At 54.5% G+C, this 21,870-nt stretch overlaps 2 protein-coding genes across 2 annotated transcripts; both read right to left on the bottom strand.

Annotated features, from left to right (window-relative positions):
* Window positions 1–2,481: 2,481 nt before the first annotated feature.
* On the bottom strand, window positions 2,482–7,069 carry CNTF (ciliary neurotrophic factor). Its single transcript, XM_068194499.1, has 3 exons — window positions 6,928–7,069; window positions 4,013–4,303; window positions 2,482–3,777 (listed from the first exon to the last, which is right to left on the bottom strand). Exons 2-3 carry the CDS (start codon window positions 4,124–4,126, stop codon window positions 3,304–3,306), a joined length of 588 nt encoding a protein of 195 aa, XP_068050600.1. The 5' UTR covers window positions 4,127–4,303; window positions 6,928–7,069; the 3' UTR covers window positions 2,482–3,303.
* Window positions 5,136–20,206, bottom strand: ZFP91 (ZFP91 zinc finger protein, atypical E3 ubiquitin ligase). The gene is made up of 11 exons (XM_068194479.1): window positions 19,477–20,206; window positions 18,773–18,798; window positions 13,166–13,381; window positions 12,920–12,956; window positions 12,405–12,494; window positions 11,945–12,067; window positions 10,361–10,411; window positions 9,742–9,820; window positions 9,351–9,465; window positions 8,750–8,849; window positions 5,136–8,432 (listed from the first exon to the last, which is right to left on the bottom strand). Exons 1-11 carry the CDS (start codon window positions 19,815–19,817, stop codon window positions 7,922–7,924), a joined length of 1,689 nt encoding a protein of 562 aa, XP_068050580.1. The 5' UTR covers window positions 19,818–20,206; the 3' UTR covers window positions 5,136–7,921.
* Between the last annotated feature and the right edge of the window lie 1,664 nt (window positions 20,207–21,870).

Genomic DNA, 21,870 nt, shown 5'->3' with positions numbered 1-21,870 from the left:
GGCAACTCATCCCCAGGCAGTCAGTGAAGCTCCTCTCCGGACAAACCTGTTTCCCAGACACTGCCCATCCTGTTGAGTGCCTGTCAGTGGTGCTTGTGGTGAGAAACCATTAGACAAGATCCAAAAGAGAGGAATAAACGAAGGGAAGAAAAAAGAAAAAAGGTGGGGACTAACTGCAGTGATTCCAGCTGGTGGGAGCTGTGGTGAGAGAGGATGAGGTGAACCACAAAAGTTCTCCTTTTTCCAGCTCACACTGGGATATACACACGGGGCTGTGCTCGAGGCACATTTTCCTGCAAGAAGGGGGGTGCTCCTGGCCCTTCCCAGGAAAGTAGCACAGCCACAGAGAGCCACTCCTCCGGGTTTTCACCTGCTCCTTTGAGGCAGACAAGTGCAGCCAAGGCTACTCCGGGGAAACCCAGGGAAATCCTTTCCACTGACTCAGACAGGAGGAAAAGGCTTTCCTGCTATTAAAAAAGGAAAGTGTTGGTGAATATCCACCCACCCCAGCTCCAGCTCAGGATCAAGAAGTCAGAAGCCAGCACTGCAACGCTGGTGTAGGACCGTGGGTGAAGCAGTGGGACCAGCACAGTGGGACCAGCACAGTGGAATCCCACCGGCCTCTGGGCAAGAAGCAAATCCATTCTCACCCAGCACCAAGCCCTGAGGTCAGGGAGCAGCCTCAGCCAGCTCAAAACCTTTCCAATCCCACAAAGTATGCCCAGCCATATGTTAAGTCCTAAAAACATTTATTATTTTGAAATTAAACATGCCCATAGGTTGCTCTTGGTGGCTCCATCCCTCCTGCAATGTGGGAGTGCAGCCCTCCCTCCCCCCCTTCCCTGTTCCCCCCAGCACTACACATCCCTTCTCTCTTCCCAAAGCACAAAGCTGGATGGTTTTAGTGGGTTCTCAGTTTTCAGGAGGCCATTGCAGGGGTCCTCAGCAGCATTAGCCACACGGGTACAACTGTCCTCCCCTCAAACTCCTGATTCCAAAATGAACAGCTCCATTTGCCTTCAGCCTCCCGGATCAACTTCACTTCAATCCGTGGCAAAGCAAATCCAAGGGCCTCCTGGCACCACGGGAGCTCAGCTGTCGGGCGCCCTTGTCCTCGCCAAATCACTTCACTTGGTGATTCCCTCAGGGCTGCAGCTGAAAAATAGCATTAAATCCCAGCCAGCTCCGACGTCACTGCCTCTGCACAGCATGGCGGGGGCTGGCTGGCAGGGAAAGGCCGGGAGCTGGAGCCTCTCGCTCAGCCAAAGCATGGAGGTTTGGATTACTGGATTGCTTTTTCCCATTGTTTCTGGGTAGGGTGGCCATTCCTGAGCATGGTGGCTGCTCCACAAATGCAGGTGCACCCTGCTGGCAAGGCAACAGGGAAGGCGTAAGGAAGGTTGCAAAAGCCCGGGGAAATCCCTGGGGCAACACCATGGTCCACCTTTGGTCTCCATTACTGCTTTCACCCGGGAGTGCAAGTGCAGCACCGAGCTCAGCTCTCTGCCAGCAGCTGATGTGGGAGGATCGGGTTGCAGCCTTGCCCAGCTCCCCCGGATCTCAAGGTCACCTCGTACCCGGCCTGTGCTGCCGGAGAAAAGAGGTCTGTTCCCACCTGGTCAGGTGGTGAGGTTCAAGGACACGTTCCAGATGTCCCTGCCTACCCTGGGAAGGTGAGGAGGATGTAAGCACCCAGCCGCTGCTGAGCTGGAGGGTGCAAGGGGAGAAGAGCAAGGTGGCTTCAAGCACACAGCAGCAGGCAAGAAAAACACGTGTCAGAAGAAGGGGCTTGCTTTGACTAAGCCTGAAAAAAATAATGGCCATAAATTGTTATTCCCCAGTGCAGGGAAGCATAAAGATTGCAATAATCCAGTCTGAGCTGCAAAGCTGAGAGCAGGCAGTAAGTGGCAATGAAGAAGGTGCAGGTTCTTCCTCTCAGGCATCACGGATAAAAATCCAGACCCCATCAAACCGCCCTTGCCCCAACCCTGCAGCCCTGTGGGGTCGGTGGGGTGGGCAGGATGGCACTGGGGGCTCAGCCTCAGGCTGCTCTTTGTCTCCCAGAGCCCCCGTGCCTGTGCAGACGCTGCTGGTGCTGGGGCAAGCACTGTGCCCGGTGCTGTGCCAACCTGCCATCACAAAGCCGCTTTGTGCAGAGTCGGCCGGGCACGTCCCCAGCCTCCTCCCTGCTCTGTGGCCCCGGTCTCCCCCCATGCTGCCTGTCCTCTCACAGGCCAGGGAAGAAGGCAGGGCCATACCAGGACAGGGCACAACCCCAGTGACCCACCGTCTCCTCCTCATCCTCCCACCATCTTCTTCAACCCCAGCTCCTTCGTCTGCCCCATGACCTCCCAGTGGGTCACATCCCCCCAAACCTCTCCCCTCACTGGGATGGACCCTTCCCTGGAGTGGGAACTGGGCAGCTCAGCCTCTCTGGTGAGGTTGACTGCCCCAGCTCTCCCAAGAAGTACATCACCCTGGTAGATCTCCCAGCCCTTTTATTCACAAGGCAGCCTGCAGCCATGACATCCAGTCAGTAGGAGAACCGGGGCCCAGGAAGCTGTGAAACACCCCAGCACTCCACAGGATGAACGATGTGGTTGGGGCTGTTGGATTCTCCCATGCCATTCCCAGTCCTAAAATAAGCCCTGCAGGCACTAACCTCCTTGCAGAGGGGCTTCTGAATCACAGCTAAAAGATCCCCTTTCAGTTAAAAGATTCTCTCCATTATCATGTCCAAGCAATTAAGAATTCTCCTCCTGATTGCTTCCCCCCCTCCCCAAAAAGCCCCAAGCAGTTAGAGCAGAAATTCAATGAGCAGCCAACCAAGCTGGGCAGAAGGAGAGTCCACGTGCAGGAGGCCAAGCCTTGTGCCTTGCAGCTGCAGGGCAGGTCCCAAGACTCCTTTCACCAGATGGTGCTTGTCTGTCCCTTGGCTCCTGCCCTGCATCCACAAGAGCCCCAAGGCAACATCTGCCTGCCACAGGCAGCGTCCAAATTCCAAAGAGAAGGGCAGTGGTGCTGCTCTAGCCTCTAGGCCCTGGGGCAAGCAGCAAAGCTGCTTCCTGAGGGTAATGCAACTGCCCAGCAGGAAGAGTCCAAGGACCCCTGAGGATCCCTGCTCCCTCCAGGGAAGACTGCAGCCCGTGCCTTGGTTTCCCCACGGGGAGCAGCATTAGAAGCATGGGGATTAAAGGCATGGTCCCTCTCCTCCACGTCCCCTCCTTCGCTCTCAGCTGCCCTCTGAGAGGGTGGGCAAGGAGCCCCAGGGGCACCCAAGACCCCCCCACCCCGTGCTCGCCTTCAGGGGCTCTCGGCCAGGCCGGGGGCTGTGCCGGCGGCCGAGCTGGGCTTGCCGAGCTGCCGCAGGTCCCGCGCAGACCTCACGGCCCACTGGGCGAGCTCCCGCAGCACGCCCAAGCCCCGCAGCTTCTGCTCGAAGAGGCCGAGGCGCGGCGGGGGCGGCGGCCCGTCCCCCTCCTCGCCGGGGATCCCGCGGCTCTCCAGCCGCAGCAGCTCCTCGAGGTGGTAGGCAAAGGCCGAGACCTGGAGCAGGACAGCCGCCAGCGCCCGGCCCAGGCCCGCGTCGGCCTCGCCCAGCTGCTCCCGCTGCTCCTCCAGCATCTGGGCCAGCAGGGCGCGGAAGGCCCGGTAGGCCGCCAGGTTCTCCAGCAGCCGCTGGGTGCCCGTCTGCTCGTCCCAGCGCTCCACCGCCGCCAGCGGCACCCCCTCCACTGCTGCCACACTGGCCGAGGCGTCCAAGCCCTGCTGCTCCACCTGCAGGGTGAGACCCGCCGGGGATCAGTGGAGGCAGGACAAACGTGGGGGGATCCCCAGCCCTGAGCCCTGCAGGTGTCGGGCAGTGCAAGCTTGCCCAGAGTCTTGCCCAGGTGTGAGCACGCCCGGATCCAGCAGGACTCTGTGCCCCATCCCAGCCACGGGCCAGAGTCCTCGCACCCCAGCACAGCTGCCCAGATCCCTGCAGCAGCCAGAAGGAGCAGGGCAAACTCACGTAGGCGTCCAGGAGGTCAACGACGTCCGCGCGCATCTTGCCGGCCAGGCGGATGCCGCGGCTGCAGAGGTCGCGGCGCCGGAGGGCAGCGGAGGGGCTTTCTGCGGCCGCCATAGTCGGGGCAGCTGTCACGGCCACCAGGCTCCGGGCGCAGCACCCGCCCGGCCCGGCGAGGACAATCCCTTGCTGAGCTGGTGCATTCCAGCCGGGAGCTCCGCTCACACGTCCGCTGGCTTGGTTCTCCCCCTCTTCCGTGCCTGGGGCCTGGCACCACGCTGCAAATTCCCGCCTCTGGGATCAACAGCGACAGATTATTTCCCTAATTCCCCCACGCATTGCTGCTCCAAGTGCTTTGCCCAGAACTGTCTGGCGCAGCAGCAACAGGCTCCCAGCTCCGGCTGACCCACTCCTCCCTCCCAGCCACACAGTGAGATTAGCAGCACGCTAAGCCCTCGGCTCATTCCAGAGCGCGGGAAACCACTGCCGGGAAGAGGTGAGCAAAGCCCGGACATTGCTCAACACCTAAGCCCGGGCAGCCGGCTGGAGCCTGAGCAAGCGGGCAAGCAACGCTTGAGGGCAGCCCCGAGGCCAGAGATCCCGCAGCAGTCCCAAGCCAAACTGCAACCCAAACCTGGCAGAAGGATCTGTGCCAGATGCGTCTAACCCCCCTTCCCCAGAGAGGTCCTGCCTTAAAGAGGGGCTGCAGATAAAGAAAGATATCCCAGCCACGCCAGGACAACACCGGCCACCCCACAGGTGAGCTGCACACAACCAAGACAAAAACAGCCCTTCGGGTTGGGTTGGTTTTTCCTCAGTATGTTTATTTTGGTTATGCATTACCCAGATCAAGAGTGAGAAAAACCCCAGGAGTTGAAAAGCAGCTTTCCATGAATACCACAGTGTGCCTGGCTGGGGGTCCCAGGGCTGGGGGTCCCCATATGCCCAGCAGCCTCCTTGCCAGCCCGTGGCTACTGCAGAAGCTGCTGAGCTAGGGGAGCCCCTGGCCACGGCAGCCCTCAGCCCCAGCCCGGTGGCCCAGCACCCCCCAGATGCTGCCCATGCCAAAGGGCCTCATGCCCCCTCCAATCTGTCCCCGGGAGGAGAAAAAAAATAAATACAGGGGAAAAAATACAAAAAAGTTTATTGCAAACTACTACAATAATTTATTGAAGCAAACTGCATGCGAGTGAAGGAGAGACATCGAGGGGAGGAGGAGCTGCAGGAGGGCTGTGTCAGTTTTAGGGCTTCAGAGGGGCGTAGGAAGGGAGCTACACATCTCTCCTGCATCAGGGGCGAGCAGGCTGTGGTTAGAGGACAGACAGGCACCTGGCAATGGCCAGAAAAAGAAAAGGGAGAGCTACAAGAGGTGTCATGGAAGGACAAGGCAGGGAGCGGCAAGGATCAGAGGTGTCCAGGCCAGGAAGCAAAGGAAATGTTTCATTTTGCATCCCAGAAGTGCAGCCAGGGGCAAACCCTGCTCCACTGGGGTGGATGTGGGACGAGGCAGCCTCCCCCAGTCTGGTGCCAAGTGCTGGGTCACCAGAGGTGAGCAAGCCCTTGGCCCAAAGGTTTTGGTGCCATCCCTCGACCAACAAATCCCCAAGCTCTCCTTTAGTGTTCTGTGCAAGGCTCTGCCCACCCTGTACCTCCCACAGGCACAGGGGCCAGCAGAGACACAGCTCCAGCAGCACCACAAAGGACAAAGCCAACCTGCCCTGAGGGCCACCAAGTGTCCCCAGAGTGCTGCCCTTCTCTAGCCTGCAAGGGGAGGGGACCAGCTGCCACCCAGAAAGTTTCCTGCTGGAAACCACAGTAAAGCAATCCAAGAAAGACACTGGATCATCTCAACTGAAGGAATTGGTTTAGTTTAACACCTTTCCACCATGGACCTGCCACCAGGTGTGCTGGGCCCTCACATGAGCCAGGCTGCTGCCACAGCGTGCCCATGGGATGCCCACACCCAGGGCATGGGACACCCAACTGCTCAGCCTCGATCCGCCCCAACACCAGGAAGTGCTTCGACTTGCTCTGACAAAGGTATCAGTGTAAGGAGGAGGGAGGAAGGGAGGGAGGGAGCAAACCAGGACAAACAGCCTGAGAAAAGCCAGCATGTTTGGGCCACAGCTGGATTTCCAGGCATCACAGGGGACAGAGTGGGTGTTCAGAGTCAGTTTCCTGTTAATCCAATTAAATTCCACATTTTATTGCGGTTTTCCAGACCCCAGGTACCCGATTTCAACAAGCTGCTGTGTGCTACAGACCAACTCAGCTGATCTTGTGCTCAGACAAGATACTTCAGCTCTGCTCCCAATCCCAAAAACCCAACCAAAAAACAAGCAAACAAACAACGGGTTATTCTTCACCTCTTCCAAAAACCACTACGAATTCAAGGCCACTGAATCTCCACACAAAGTTTCAGAGAAGAGCAAAAAAAACCCAAGTCTCCATAGCAGACACATCTTATCCTATGTAAACTTTTCCAAGGGCTCAAAGCTGCCCTAACTACACCAGCAGGCAACACCTGACCCGCCACGTTTCAGGGAAAGCTGGGGTGTCTGGGCAGAAAAGAGAAGCTTTCAGAACACGGCTACACAATCCCCCCTCAAAATAAGGGCAGGGAGAAAAGCTGACAGCCCCGTAGTCCCACATCAATCTATTGCCTCGGATAAACAAGCCTGAGAAAATCATATCCAGTCCCTGCTAACTGTGTCTTTGTCTAGACCTGGAAAGGAGAGGCAGAGTTGGATGAGGAGCACCACATCCCCCGGCAGCAAGTAGCTCACAGCTGTCCCAAGAACAAGTTCCTGGCCAACAACATCCTTCCCCGAAAGGCTGTGGGCAAACAGGCATTTACTGCAAGGAGCTCACCCGGAGCTGGGAGGGAGGGAGGGAGGGAGAGACAGCCCATCACTCACCTCATCCTCCTGCTAACAGGTTGCTGCAGAGACTCTCACTGTACACAGGCTCTTCTCCAGGGGCTCTCCCTCTACTCTGCAAAAGCTGCAAGACACATCTGACTCCAGAGCGCTGCCTTCACCTCAGCTCTCCCAGCTGCTGGCACAATGGCACTGGAGCTCCCTGCACTGGAGCCTACTGGGAAACAGCCTGAACCCCTTCCACCCCCGCCCCCTAAGAACAGAACTAAAAAATACCGACCCTTTTTTAAACAATAAATAAGGAATCTTGTTACCACAACACAAAAACGAAGCATGTTCAAAGTGCAAATTACTGTCGTCAAACTGGGATGCTCCTCCTTGCCTCTCCCACGCAGGGCTCCTGTAGCCCCCGGGCCTCTCCAAGCAAACATGATCTACGAGCCAGGGCGTTCCCTCCCTCCACTTCCTGCCAGGGCTGGAGCAGGGGAGCGTGGTGGGAGCGGGATGTGCACTGCTGCTTCACAGCTCACCCTGCCGAGGGGCTAAAGTGCCAAACTCCCAGCCCCGGCAAGGAGGGAGGAGGCTGCAAGGACCAGAGTGCAGTGGTGCATAGAAGTCGGGACCAGGGGCAGAGGGAGTCCTAAGGAACTTCTCCAGAGCACGTCCAACACTTTTTAGTTTGCCAGTGGGGCCACGCCAAGGAGCCAGAAAGGCAACTGCTTTGGGGTAGAGCAAAGGGTTTCGGCAGTACCCCCTCCCTTGGAGAAATCCGCCGCTCAATCCAACTTGCTCTGGCAATGGCAGCACGTGCCCCTTTCCACAAAGGGGCCGTGGGAGAGAGAGAAGTGGTTGGGAGAAAGAGGATGTGCTGTGATCCACGCTGGAGGGGAGCAGACCCTTCAGTTATTTACTAGTATTGTAAGTTTTGTTTAACTTTCCTCTCTTTCTGTAAGTGCCTCCTCCTTCTTTTTATTTCCTTTGCCTTTGAAATACAGAGTCCCAGCTGTCTCAGCACCCAGCTGCTCCCCCGCCACTAGGGTCCAGTGGAGTCTGAATCTTCAATGAGCACCTCCGTGCTGGCTCCCAGCATCTCTGTGTTCATGACCAGCCCCTCCGGGTTCGCGCTGCTGCCGCTGCCCACGAAGAGCTTGCCGTCAGCCACCAAGCTCACGCGCTCTGCCCCGCCACAGTAGGGCTTTGGCATCCCCTCTGGGCTCAGCAGCAGGCAATCTGCTGGAGGAGCACTGCCCAGGGGATCAGGGAGCAGCGAGAGGCCCTGGCCATCTGTGGGTGGCACAATGGCCTCGGGATTAGTGCCCAGGATATCGGTGCTGGTGATCAGGGCACCCGCGTTGGCCGCCAGTGCTTCAGCAATGAGCACTTCGGGGTGACTCTTGGCTTTGTGGGCCACAACGCTGTCCTTCTTCTCAAATTTCTTGCCACAAATATTGCAGGAGAACTGGTAGAAGGAGTCTGCATCGTGCTTCTTCATGTGCCAGTTGAGGGAAGCCTTCTGCCGGCAGGTGAATCCGCAGATCTCACACCTGGGAGGGGACAATGAGGAGGTCACAACAAAGGGACATCCACACACCTCATAAGGACAGTAGCAGCAAGGTGTCAGCTCAGGAAAACAGCAGGGGCTCGCTAATGTCACTGCAGCTCCAGCTCTGATTTCATTTACTGAGGGCTTACGTTCCCCAGATCCAAGACACTGGCCCGAGGAGCAGGCGACACAAGTGTGTGTTCAAAGAGAGCTGGGACACCACGAAGAGGCTCCAGCCCCGACTTCAGAGCTGCTCTGAAATGTGTGTTTTGGGGGTCCCTCAGGGCAGGAGGGTGAGGCACAGGCAGAGGTACTCACTGCAAGGGCTTCTCGCCCGTGTGGATCATCCGGTGCACTGCCAAGTTGTGGGAACTCTTGAAGGCCCGGGCGCAGTACTCGCAGATGTAATCCCTTTGATCTGAAAAGCAACACCAGTTGCAGCATTGCTCTCCCACACACCTGCCCCCTTTCCCAGTTCTCAGGCAGTGCAGGTAAAGTTGCCCAAGAAGGAGCAGAACTACAAGTTCTGGGAGGAGGAGGTGTCCCACAACACACCACAGCTGCTGATTTGGAGAGGCGAGGCATGATTAAGACTCTCCTAAGAGCTAATTATCCACTCTGACCAAAACTGAAAGACTGGCAAATTGGGATAAATCAGACTTTATCTGTAGAGGTTTATTCCTCTACAGAGCCCCTGAGTGATGCCTGCCAGAAGGAGAATTAAAACCTCTATAGTCTATTTCTTTCATTTGATTAAAAGATGGTAATCCAGAAGACAGTAATACGCTGCTGCTGCTGCAAATCTATGCCAGCTGACTTGGCTTCACTCTCCACAGAAGTCCCAGAGGCCTTTCCATTTTCCCCCTGTCTGTTCACTGACCTGAAGAGGAGTTTGCATCTATTTCCCACCCCCCTGTACCTGTGTGATGTTTGGCATGCCGCAGGAGCTGCTTCTGGAGCCGGAAGAGCCGACCGCAGGAGGGATGAGGACACACGTATTTTTTCTTCAGTAAGTGCTGATATTTTATGTGATGCTGAAAAGAAAGAGTGGAAGCTTGCAGACTGTTCATGGCTGCATGAACAGCTGAGGTTCACTCAAGTTTAGATCTCCACTGGAAAATAAAACACATATGGACATCCAACAACCTGACAGACACTCACACACACGGCTACAACTGGCCACAATGAAGTCTTCCAAAGTGGCAGCGTCAGGAAGGGGTGTGAGTGCCAGAGGAGGCTTAGCTGCCTGTTCCAAGCACCCCTTTGCTGCCCTCCCACGTGCCACAGAGGAAGTGAACACCCCCACCAACCTGCAGGTACCGCGGGTGAGCCAGGACCGTGCCGCAGCCTTCCATCTCACAGCGGACATACTGGATCGGAGGCTTCTTCCTGGGAAATCAGCAAGGAGAGGGGCAGAGTGCTTGGCTGCTTCTATGGTCAGGTGATTCTACAGATAAAGATTCTATATATATTCTATTTAGAATCACAATTCTCTGTGTCTGTGAGGGGCCGATGCGTCTCATGCCACAAATAACAAGTGCAAGCACAGCGAAGCACTGTTGTTCCAAAACCCCTGCCTGGGCTGTGACAGAGTTGCTGTCCAAGAGCCACCTCTTCTCCTGCCACTACTTGAGGGTTCTCCCCAGAACTGGGAAAACCTCAGGACACCCAGAATTGCCAAAGCAATTCCTTATTGCTGGGCAATGCCATGGGAGGGATCAACTGAGAAGTGGGTAGGGGCCTGGTTCACTTGGAAGAAATTAAACCAACACCTACGGGGAAGGAGAAGAGGGAAGGCAGGGCATGCTGCTGCTTTTGGTTTTTATTCCCTTTAAGGCAGAGAGATAGCTTTGGGACAATCCTTGTCCGCATATAGGACACAAGGGAAGGAAGTCTGCAGAACAGAATTGGGTTGAGAGAATCACTTACCTTCTCTTGGGCAGCCTTGGGCTCTTGTCATCCTTTCTCCTCCTTCCCCTCCTGTAACAGGGATACAGAAACAGAACTGAGAGAAGATTCTTTACATTAGCAGTGGGCAGAGACTTTGAAGTGTATGCTGTATTGCCTCATTAACTGCATGGTCTAGGAAAAAAACTTGAGTGCAAGTTGGAGACAGATTCAAAAGATGGAGAATTCCAGAGAAATAAATGCTTCACATGGTTTGCTCTCTCAATACTTCCCATTTCCTACTGCATTTTTCATAAACATGTAATTTTGCCAACACGGTCTAGAACGGACAATGCACCCTATTTCCTCTGCTCTGCTGGGGAACATTCCACACCATGGGAAAACATCCATCTGCCTGATCAGGAAGAATGGGATTAATGATCCAGCAGCTATTTTACAGGCCTCTGAATTAGCCACAGCAGCTTCTGTACCTGCCAAGACAAAAATCTAGGCTCTGTCTGAGCAGACCTGTGTTCACATGTGAACTGCAGCCTCCCAAGCCACAGCTCTGCCCACCTCTGCCTGCCTGATCCCACTGCTGCAGAGACACTTGGAGCAGATCAATATAAGTATTTTCTAGACTCTACTGAGACATCTGTATTGATGGCAAGCCAGGAACATGCTGAACATACACTCAGCATTCAAGCCAAGCCCTCAGAAGAGCCACAGGTTTTGTTACGCACAAAAAGTAGTGTCTGATTCAAACAAAACCTCAAGCCTCAGAAAGCAGTCTCCAACAGACAAAAATGTTCTCAAAATACCATCCTCCTCACTCCTCTCCACTGTGAATCAGCAGCAGCTCAGGAACAGCAAGAGAAATTACACCACCAGTGTGCAGCAGGTCAGCAGAGGGAGCCCGGGCTGTTCCAACCACTCAGAGAAGAGCTGAGGTACAAAACCAGCTCCTTTTTCTTTTTTCCTCCTCACATTATCCAAAAGAATGGCTTTGACACAGTCACATAAACCAATCTGCCTCTGTTGCCAAGAGGAATGCTTCAGCCATGAGTTCCAGAGACAGCACACACCAGAAGGTGCCAGGCCACTGGTGACTGACTGGGTGGCAAAAGTTTGTTGTTATACTTCTCGAAATCAAGGGGAAATCAGCTGATATTCCTGACCTCTGGTGAAGTCCTAACTGTACAAAAAGGACACTTACCTCAGCCACAAGGTATTCCAGTGACAAGACATCCCAGGGTCTGCCCCCAGCACACAGCAGGAATGCTGCCCTCTCCCACTGGCTTTCAGAATCCACTTGAGGCATCACAACGAACCCATTGTAAGGACACCCTGAAGCATTTCCCACTGTGTGGTCACACCCAGGGAGGCTGACTAACCACAGGATGATGAAAAACCCCTCCACTTAAGCTAAACTCTTGGGTTTTTTTGTGTCTGAACACAGGCAAGACCTGAGGGCACAGGATAAACAGCGCTGCCCCATCAGCTCTCAGGCCCAGAGGAGGAGGAGGAGGGGGATGGGGGGAACCAACAACAATTAAACACTGTCGTACACTAGCAAGAATGCAAAACACATAGCACACACTGGCACAAACTGCAGAGTTTACTCACTTCCTTGGTGGCTCTTCATCCTCCTGAAACTCATTCTCTTCTTTCACTTCCACTTTAATCTCTTTCTGCCTTTCTTTTTCTTCTTTTCCCTTGCTAGCTTTTCTCCTTTGCTTTGGTGCTTCCCTATGAAGACACAAATACAACACATTACTCCAATACTCTTCCCACTGCCAGCCTTTTACAAAGATTTAAACAAAAACTGGACCCAAGCTCAGGTCTGTTCTTCAAGTCCCACTTTCAAGCAGAAGTAAGAACCAGGCTTAGGGAAGCACCCAGCAGCCAGCAAGGCTCTAAAGGCTTCAGTCCCTGAGAGAAGAACAGTTCTGGCCAACACAGGCAATGTTTAGACCCATTCCACCAGATCAACTAGCACAGATGCTTTGGAGCATATTAAGCTAATTCAGGTAACATGCCCAAATATTTTGGTCTAAAACTCCAGTAAGTACATAATCCAACATACTTCTCTAGGTGGGGCTTGTAGGTCTCATCTCTGGGATCATCTTTGAAGGGAACTTCTTCCTCACTGATGAGCATCTCCTCATCATCATCACTGCTAGGAGAAAAGGAGAAGAGAGGACTTTGGCAGCAACAGCTTGGCCACTACTGCAGGAATATCTGTGCACTATTACACAGCACTTCCTCATCCAGCATGACTGGGGAAAGGTAACTGCTTGTACTGACCAAGGAGCACAGCAACAACCAAAACAGGCCAGGCAGAGCTGTGTCCTCTCCTGAACCCACCCACCCACAGCAACAAAGCTACCAGGTGGAATGCCCAGATCAAATCTTACTATCCATCTCTCCACCATATCTCCTGACACCTGTGCACACTGGAACTGCAAAGGCGAGGGGCCAAAGGAGACAGAGCTACTGTTGGTCCCACAGATCATTTCGCACAAGCATTCATTTTCAAGCGACTCAGGCCCACCTTGAGACACCGAATAGGAAGAAACACCAAAAAATAACATGTCCTACCTGACTCCATCTGGAGACTGATGCTCTTCTGTGACCACTGAAAGGAAAATTCACCATTAGGTTTCAAAGTGTGTTCGCTGCAGTGAGCTCATCTGTCTCACGGTACCTCCGTCGACATTCAGAGCCAGGAGTGCTGGTGGCAGAAGGTACCCGTGACAAGCAGCACCACGCCAGCACCAGCCACACGCCCAGAGTGACACCCACAGCTGGCTCCCTGACCGTCCCCAGGCCTTCCATGGCACGTACCGTACTCCAGCTGGTCGGCGTTGGGCTCTGACTTGCAGATGAGCTGCAGGGAGCCAGCCTTGGATCTGGAGGCGCGGGAATTCTCGGAGTCGCGCTGGCGAGCGGCGGCCGCCGTCCGGCTGCTGCGCCAGCTCCGGCTGGGCCGGGCCGTGCCCACGGGAGAGCCATGGCTGAGCACACCGGACACTTCCTCCTCCTCCTTCTCTTCTTTAGGAGCTGAAAGAGCCGTTGCAGTCTCTCTCAGCATAGTACAAAACGCCTAAATCCAGTCATTAATCACACCTTCTAGTACAGCAGCCCCTGCTGAGGCCTAGAAAGGCTGATCTGGAACAGAGACTAGACAGAGCTAAATGGACAAAATAGGTATTTATTGAAAGGCCTTAAAAAGATACACCTTGGGCAGCACAAGAGCCTGGCAAGGCTACACCCAGGTTGAATCCAAGAATGGTTCCTGATCACGAGTTTTTACACTTTTTTACGTTTTGGTTCATCTACATATTGGGTTCAATTGTCCAATTACAGCTCCAGGTCATGAAGTCTCACCCCCCTGGCTTGCCCCCTTCTCTTCACCGTTGTTTATGCTTTTTGGGTAATGGTTGTCCTTGATTCTCTAGCTGGGAAGGGATTGTTTTGTTGAACTACCCTGTGAAGAGCACTTACTAACACCTAATATGAAGTTTCACAGTTACATACCAGGTAGCAGAGAATCTGAAAATAACATAAAAGCTAAAACCCAAGGCGTCACTGCCTGCTGTGGAAACCTGCTCAGCCCTCTATGCTGAGCCAGGACACACCCCAGGCCCTCACCTCATCAGACCTTCCCTCAAAACTCTCCTCACATTCCCTCTAAGGAAAGACACTAATATTTAAAAGGAGCTTGTATTTCCCTTGGATGAAAGCTTTTAAGACAATGATTTGCTGGCTCTAAGCACAACAAAAGACACTCATAAAGCTGAGCAAGTTCTTTATGAAAGGCCAGCTGCAAAGTTGAGCCATGTGAAAAGTCATGTTTAGAGAATCCCCCAAACATATACTTCATTGGAATTGTACACCTGGCAATATCCCTGAGGGATCTGAGCCACATGTTTCTGGTGCTGTGCTAGAGCAAAAGGCATCACAAATGCTGTTAGCCTGAGGTCTCCACACTTATTTACAACTTGTACGGGTGGTTTCCTTTTGGCTCATGGCTGATGTCCAAACATGTTCTGGCAAGGTAACAGAACTGGCTGAAATGTCTTGTGAGCAAGTTAATCCCTTAAAAACTAAAAATTCCCGAGTACAGTTCATTTGATCTCACCTTTTGGTGCTTGCTGTGACACTGGGCCTTCATGACCTCAATGCCCTTTGAAGTGTTAGAGCTGATCACAGAATGGTTTGGGTTGGAAGGGACCTTAAATCTCAGCTCATTCCAACCCCTGCCATGGGCACCAACACCTTCCCCTAGCTCAGGATGCTCCAAGCCCTGTCCAACATGGCCCTGGATACTTCCAGGGATGAGCAAACCACAACCTCTCTGATTCCTCCCAGCCTGCAATCTCCAGTTTTCCATCAAGCCTTCTGAACCAAATGATCCTTTTCCTCCAAGCACGTAGTTTGCTTTGCTTTACTCACTGTCTGATCCTTGATTAACAGGGTGGGAATAAGCAATATTTGGCTGGAAAAGCCTGACTGGAATCCCGGATGTGAGGCATCACACTGCGTTGTAAACCATCAAGCTGCTGTCTTGCATGTATAAACCTCACCATCAGAGCATGAACTGCACCTTCTTGGCTTTCTTTAGCAGATCTCAAGGTGACTGCTACATGTTCTCAGTCCTCATGGTAAACATCTCATTTTTGAATGCTAAATCAAACCCAAACACACTTGAAACCATCCTCCATAAATTTCCCCCTCAACCACTACTGTGTTGAGGTAGCAACAGTTCCAGCACAGTCTGCTGCTCTGGAAGAGCTGCATTCCCTTGGAAGATCAGGCATTCAGCTGATAATACTTATTATTTTAAAAATCAGGCTTGCAGAGCTGAAGCAGACCTGCCTCAGAACACACCTGGACAGGGCACATCTCTCACTCAGCAGCTCTGCTTCCCTCCTCTAAAGTGAAGGTCTTTGATAAGCCTTTTCCCAGGATTTCTCCTTCCTACTTCCTCTGCTTCAGCACGCCTGTCTAACAGATTCAGGGCATTTTTACATGCTGAGAATACCCAGGTACCTCCCAAACCCCATCCTTAGGAGATGTATCAAGTATTTACCTCGCCACAAAACTCAGAGTGATACAGAGCTATGAGCTGAAAAACCTTCTAACTCTAGACCCTCCCAACATGGTCCCTGGTCCCTATCCAAGGGTCAGGGCTGCACCAGGAAACTTCTGTCTGTCAAGTGTTCAGCTGCAGGAACAGCTGGAATCAGCAATCACCAAGCCCTTGCCCAAAATATGGGAAGTCCGAGATTCGGAATAAATTTTTGTCTCTTTTTCCTTCATCAAAAATAGATTAAAAGTTGTGAGTGAATGCCAGTCCCGGGAGAAGGGACAAGAAAAGGAAACCTGGAAGGACACTCGCAGTGAAGTTGTGGCTTTGTTTAGATGACCAAAAGACAGGACTCTGGGCACTGCTTTGCTTTTCAACAGAGCTGAACTTGGATTTGTAAGGCATTTGGAAGCTTCTTACTGACCCTGTAGACAATTTCAGGAAACACATGTGTGCAATTAGGTTAAAAGAAAATAAATTATTAATTGCTAAGGTTAAAAAGCTGTTATAAAAATAAATGCACCACAACATATGTACACCTCTGAGATTTAAGGAAGCAACCACACAGCAGATAAGGCACCAAACACCTGGTTTCATAATGGCATGGACAAAAATAAAACTCGGGAAAAATATCCAAGTGCAAAGCTCCATCCAAAGGGCTCTTCCCCACCAGAGCACTGTGGAACTGTACAGATGAGACACAGGGAGATCCTTGGAGGGTTTGGGCAATCTGAGCGATTTAAATTCAGTGCATTTTTGTAAGGTTTTGTTTTGAGTAATGATATTACTTTCTCCAAACACTGACAAAGCCTTAAGGGAAAGCAATGCTCCCAAAGGGAGCATGAAGCATTAAGAATAAAACTCTTAGGTATAATGCGAGTCCTCTCTGTACAAACCCATTTGCCACTTCCTGAGTCTCAAAGCTTTCCATCTTTTTTTTTCTTTAATTTGCCAAACCTAACTGTTTTCTTAGTAAAACCCCTGGATTTGAGAACGGGCTTCCAGGGAGGTGACTCTCCTGACTAAAATGAAAATTATTCCCACAAGGATACAGAGCGCTGTGGGAAGCCAGACGTGAATTCTGCCACGCAGCGACTGTAGCTACACAAATTCATTTGTAAGCTGAGATTAAACTTTCTACCTCTGCATCCAATATTTCTGCAGGCACACGTTGGGAAATCCTGCAACTGCATGACTAAGCAGGCAACAGGGAATAGCCAGGAACACAGGCTGACACTGCAGCTGCCCCTGTGGTGACAGTCACCCTCGGGCTGTGACACAACTCACACACCTTCGGCTCTCATCTCCCTCTAAACTCCCGGTCAGACCTGCACAGCCAGAACTCCCAAGGGGATGCAGGAAAAGCCTGATCCTATGACTTTGTACCGTGGCTGTTCCAAGGAATATTCCAAACTGGATTTAGGAGCTGATAGTAAAGGCTAATATTGCACTAAAAAAAAAAAATCAATTCTGTATCAGGGAACACAAGCACAGAATTCCAAACCTTCACCAGAACCACTCAGCACCTTATCCCAGCTCCATCCAGGGGGAAAGGACAAATGGGATTGTGCCTTCCAGGCTCACAGGGGGCTCCTGCCTACCAAAAACCGTTGTGCAAGGAAAGCTGCTGCTTGCTTACACTGCTCTGGCTCCTTCAAAAACTTCTGCTAAAGCCCAACAGGAGGAGGGAGAAGCATATCATGCTCCTGCACAACCTGTCCAAGGAAGGAAGGAGGAAGACACTCCTGGGCCTGTTTCCAGGTCCTCTCCAACCAGCACAAGGTGCACAAGGGCTCCATCCAGCGTGCAGCCAAGACACAGGAGTGCAGCTTCCTCACTTCTGTGCTTCTGTAACTAAAAAACAAACCAGAAACAAACAACCCCCGCCTCCCGCGGCACAGATTTCCTCTGGCCCAGAAGTCAGCACTTCCCAGCGCCAATTTCCACACAACTATTCCTACCATAATTTTGGCTGCAAATCTAATCAGGGAAAAAAAGAGCCCCAGAAGTTTAACAAACACTTTTTCCACTCTCACCTTCAAGCACAGCTGAAACTCTCAGAGGCCAAGTTAAAGGCTAAAATGGCTCAATGCAGAGAGCTCCCAAACCTAGGAATTTCAGTCTGACAACTTTCACTTCCTGGGGTGAAAATCGGAATATTCTGCCTGTTTTCTACTACTGCCAATTAATATTTCTCCTTAAACCAAAAGCTAAGCAAGTCTTAACTCTTTACACATATGAAGCTAATTTTTTTTAGGCTTTTCAGTAACTGTGCTTTGACATAAAGGGCTGAAGCTCTGACATTACGCTGCCCACCCTGTACACAGTGACGGGTAAATACACATAAGCAAGATCTGGGCTCAACACACAGCAGTTAATTCTTCTTCAGTCTGTAAAAACACACCTTGCCAGCTGGAACTGCGATGGATTCCACACCCAAATGGAATAAAGACTTGTAGTAGGAAAGCTAAAGAATTACCAAAACGCCAGAATAACAGCAGCCTCTGAGACACAACTGCTGGCAAACAAACCTGGACAGCTCCAGCAGAAAGGGGAATTCATCAGCACAGGTGTGTGACCTCCTTTCCTCAGGACTTCATTCTGCCACAATTCTCTGGTGCCAGATCAAAAACAACACTACACAAAGACCTCTACTTGGACCTGTTTCAGAAGTCATCACTGGGTAAGGAGCAAAGCCCTCTCACTTTTTGGGTTTTTTTTTTGCTTTTTGGGTTTGTTTTTTTTTTTTAACAAGGAATTGTTAAATAGGTGCACAAAGTTCACAGTGTGCACTGGAAAACTGCTCCAGGTCGCAGATCCCCACAGCTGGGGCTGTTGTGTTCATACCCTACTCACACCCCCCATTGTAAATAATTTTCTCTTTCAGCCGTGAAGACATCAACCTAAAAAAATCCATTATCCACTAAAGCTAGAAAAGAACAGGTGTGAATATCTGAATACTCTGATTTCCACACAACTTTCCCAGGTCTCTCGATGATCTACTCCTGTATTTCTGAGCACAGAACAGAACTGAAGCCAGGATTTGCCAACTACTTGGGACTGCTGTGCAACAAGAGCTGTCAAACCATAGAGCAGCCCAGCCTCATGCTCCAACAGCCATGGAAAGCCCGAGTGTTTTTTGGGACAGTAAGATGTTGCAGGTTGGGCACGTGCCAACAGCAGCAGCAGCAGCTTATCACAGTTCCAGAGTCTTGAGAGAGTCTCAGAAAGAAACTGCACATCACACATCACTAAAACGTTCTTTAAAAGGAAGATCCAAAAAGAGGATTGAGCTAACCCATGGGACAACCCCGACTTTCTAGATGGAACACAACACCAGGAGTGAGTAATTCAGCTCTTACCTTTACCAGTGACTTTATCTGTGCACCTGAAAAAAACACAAAAGCAACTGTAAGAGCCAGACTCTATGGGATGGGGGCAGCAACAAGGAACTGAATGACGTGGAGATGAGCCCAAATTCCCCAAAGTCCCGGTGCCTCTCTATCGGGTCACTGTTTTCAACCCCTCACGCCAAGGTGGATTATTTCAGCTGCAGGAAGCTGAGGGGAACTACAGGAATATCCAGCAGCAAAGGCCCAGCCATGCCCAAGGACAGTTATGACTGATCCAGGGGAGTCTGTGCTTAGAACGGGCGAGAGCAGAGGGGAGCTGCACTTCCAAAGGCTTCGGTCCCGCTCAGGACCGAAGGTGCAGCGAATGCAGCATCTCCTCCCGAGAAGGTAGATCCCACCACCTCCCTCACCCACACCTTCACCAGACGGGGCCGGACCGCGCTGGCGCCGCGGGTCAGCGGACAGCGGCCGCTGCCCGAGGGCGCTGCGCAGCCGGCGATTCCCGGGACACTGCCCTTCCTGGGAAGGGACCGGCGGGACCGACCCAGCCCGGCCGGAACAAAGGGGCGGCGGCGCGGGGCACCCCGCGGCCGGAGGCGGCCCCAGGGCCTGGGCCCGTTCGCGCGGGTGGGGCAGAGGCCGCCCGCTTCCCCCCCACCCGCGGCCGCGACCCCCGGAAGGCGCGGGCGGAGCGCGGCGCTGCTGGGACTCACCCGGCCCGGGGGGCCTTCCTGGCCGCGGGCGGCGTCTCTGCGGAGGGCTGCTCGGCGGCGGGCCGCGCCCCGGGGCTGCTCCGCCGGCGTCGGGGATACTCGGCCTTACGGCGGCGGGACGCGGCGGCGGCAGCAGCTCCTCCCGCGGCCGAAGCGGCGCGGCCGCGCTCCCGGCCGCCCCTCAGCACCCGGCTGCCGCCGGACTCCTCCCCCTGATCGGCGGCGGGCGGCGGCAGGCGGCGGCGGCCCGCAGCCGGCGGCCTGTCTGAGGCGGGCGGCGGTCCCGGGGCGGGCGGCGGCTCGGCGGCGGCGCCCCCCGGCTGTTCGGTGCCCGCCGGCATCGGGGCGGCGGCGGCGGGGCCGGGACGGCCGCGCTCCACCCTCGGCCGGGCACGCCCGCCCCCGCCGCCCACGGCCAATCAGCGCCCGCCGCCCGCCTTCACGCGCGGCCCCTGCGCCCCGCCCCCTGCCCACGACCACCAATCCGCGGGCGGGACCCGGGCGACGGCCCTGCCCCCCGGGCCCGAGCACCCCCGCCCGCCGCGCTCACGCCTTTCCCCGCCGCTCGCGCGCCGCCCGGCCAATGGGCGGCCCGGCCCGGGCGGGGCCCGCCCCCCACACCGCCGAGCGGCCAATCAGCGCGCTGCTCCCGCGCGCGCCCCGGAGTCGCGCCGCCTCTCGCGCAGGCGCTGCCACGGCCGCTGCGCTCGCGCTCGCGCTCCCGCTCCCCCCCCGGCCGGCCCCGCTCGGCGCCCACTCGAGCGCGGCCCCCGCGGCCGCCGCCCCGCAGGCCCCTCCGCCCGGACCGCCCGTCCGCCGCGCGGCCGCCGCCCGGCCCCCGGCACCGCAGGGCTCCCTACCGCCGCCGCCGCCTGCGCCCCTCCGCCTGCCCCCGGGCCCCTTTGCCCCTCGGGCGAGGCCTGGCAGGGGAAGCCGTTCGCCGCCCCGCCCCACGCGGCTGCTCCGTACCGCGGGGCTGCGGCGCCGCCCGTAGTACCGGCGGGGCCTGGCGGCCGGGCCGCTTTTTGCTACCGCTTCTCCTTTAAGAAAAAAAAAAACGCCCCGTCGGGCGGCGGGTGAAAGTCGGTGACAAAATGGTGGCCGGCGCAAGGGGGCGGGGCACAGAGCCCTGGCTCCGCCCGCTTCCGTCCCGCGGCCGCGCATGCGCGGTGCCTGCCGGGAGTTGTAGTTCCCGTTCCCGGCTGTGTCCCCGCCCCGAACGGCCCCGGGGCCGGAACCCCGGGAGCGGCTGGGCGGAGGCGCCCGTCCCCGTGGTCCTCGCGGCCTGAGTCCCTCCCCAAAACAACCTCAGCACCGCCTGATTGTCCCACAGGAACTGCACTAACACATTAAACCCAGACGAAAAGCCCAGAACTTTGCCCCCGCAGACGCTGAAGACGCCACCCGGGAGCGGGTTTTGTCACGGTCGCCACTCTGTCCCTTTCCCCGCTGTCCCAGCCGCCTCGGTGTCCAGGCTTTTGGACCTGGACTGATCCTGACACGGTATTCCCTTGCCTTGGCTGCAGCGGGATGTGACACCAGGCCAGGATCTTGGGGAACAGGACCGGGGTGTGCTTGCTCTGGAGCGGAGGGTTTGGCTGATCTTCCCCACCGTTTTAGGACAGGAGAACAAAGGGTAACACTTCCCCAGAACAAGGTGCTCCTCATCCTCCCTCGGGAGACAAAAAAGCAGAAATCACAGGGGTTCAAAGAGCCTGCAGCGTTCAGCTGGAAAATCCAGTTTGCTGAACTGGTTCCCACCGGTGAGAGGGCTCTGAGCACCTGCTGCTTCCTTCTTCTGCCTTCCAAATCCTTTCTGCTTCTGCATTTCAAGTGCTGAGCTCTGGTATGTTCCTAGAAAACAAAAGTGTGTCCAACAGTTCCTGAGAGTGTGCTAATAAACCCCCTCGCAATGGAGGACCACATTCCCCTGACCCAGACACTGGGAAGGAGGAGAAAGTCCTTGCCTGAAAGTTAAAGAAAACCTCGGGATCCGTGCACAGGGATTCCTCCTGTCCCATGCCAACCTGTCCCTGCCACTGTCATGATTTCCCCTCTGCAGGCAAGGCTGGGGTCATTTAATTCTCATTAGAACAGGGGAGCAGAGCTCAGGGCAGGGCACAGCTCAGCCTTTGGCCTCTGGGTTCTGTAAGGACAAGTTTTAAGAGGTTCCAGCTCCAGATGCTCGGTGCACTCAGGCTCACACATCACTAAATCACTGAGAAAGCCAAAAATAGCCCAAAACCTTCCGCAGGCAGGAAGGTTCTGCTGAGTGCAGAAAGGGAAGTGCCTGACCCAAGGATCCCATCGCCAAGCAGCCCTGAGCAGTGACACTCCTCAGTGCCACCCTCTGCTTTGGGTGGCTCTCAGCATTCCTGGCCTGAAACTGGCCTG

This window comes from Anomalospiza imberbis, chromosome 6 (assembly GCF_031753505.1).
Source record: "Anomalospiza imberbis isolate Cuckoo-Finch-1a 21T00152 chromosome 6, ASM3175350v1, whole genome shotgun sequence".
In the NCBI taxonomy this organism is placed as follows: domain Eukaryota; kingdom Metazoa; phylum Chordata; class Aves; order Passeriformes; family Viduidae; genus Anomalospiza; species Anomalospiza imberbis.
The sequence above is the reverse complement of the archived record's forward strand: the minus strand, read 5'-3'. Positions and strand labels throughout refer to the sequence as shown.

What these genes read in the sequence shown, in the direction of transcription:
- CNTF (XM_068194499.1), bottom strand. Translation starts at nt 4,126, where the DNA reads ATGGCGGCCGCAGAAAGCCCCTCCGCTGCCCTCCGGCGCCGCGACCTC. An exon ending in TTGACCTCCTGGACGCCTAC is followed by an intron (nt 3,778 to 4,012) that starts GTGAGTTTGCCC and finishes CTCACCCTGCAG; the next exon opens with GTGGAGCAGCAGGGCTTGGA.
- ZFP91 (XM_068194479.1), bottom strand. Translation starts at nt 19,817, where the DNA reads ATGCCGGCGGGCACCGAACAGCCGGGGGGCGCCGCCGCCGAGCCGCCG. An exon ending in AGGAAGGCCCCCCGGGCCGG is followed by an intron (nt 18,799 to 19,476) that starts GTGAGTCCCAGC and finishes TGTTTTTTTCAG; the next exon opens with GTGCACAGATAAAGTCACTG. An exon ending in CAGTCTCCAGATGGAGTCAG is followed by an intron (nt 12,495 to 12,919) that starts GTAGGACATGTT and finishes TTCTCCTAGCAG; the next exon opens with TGATGATGATGAGGAGATGC.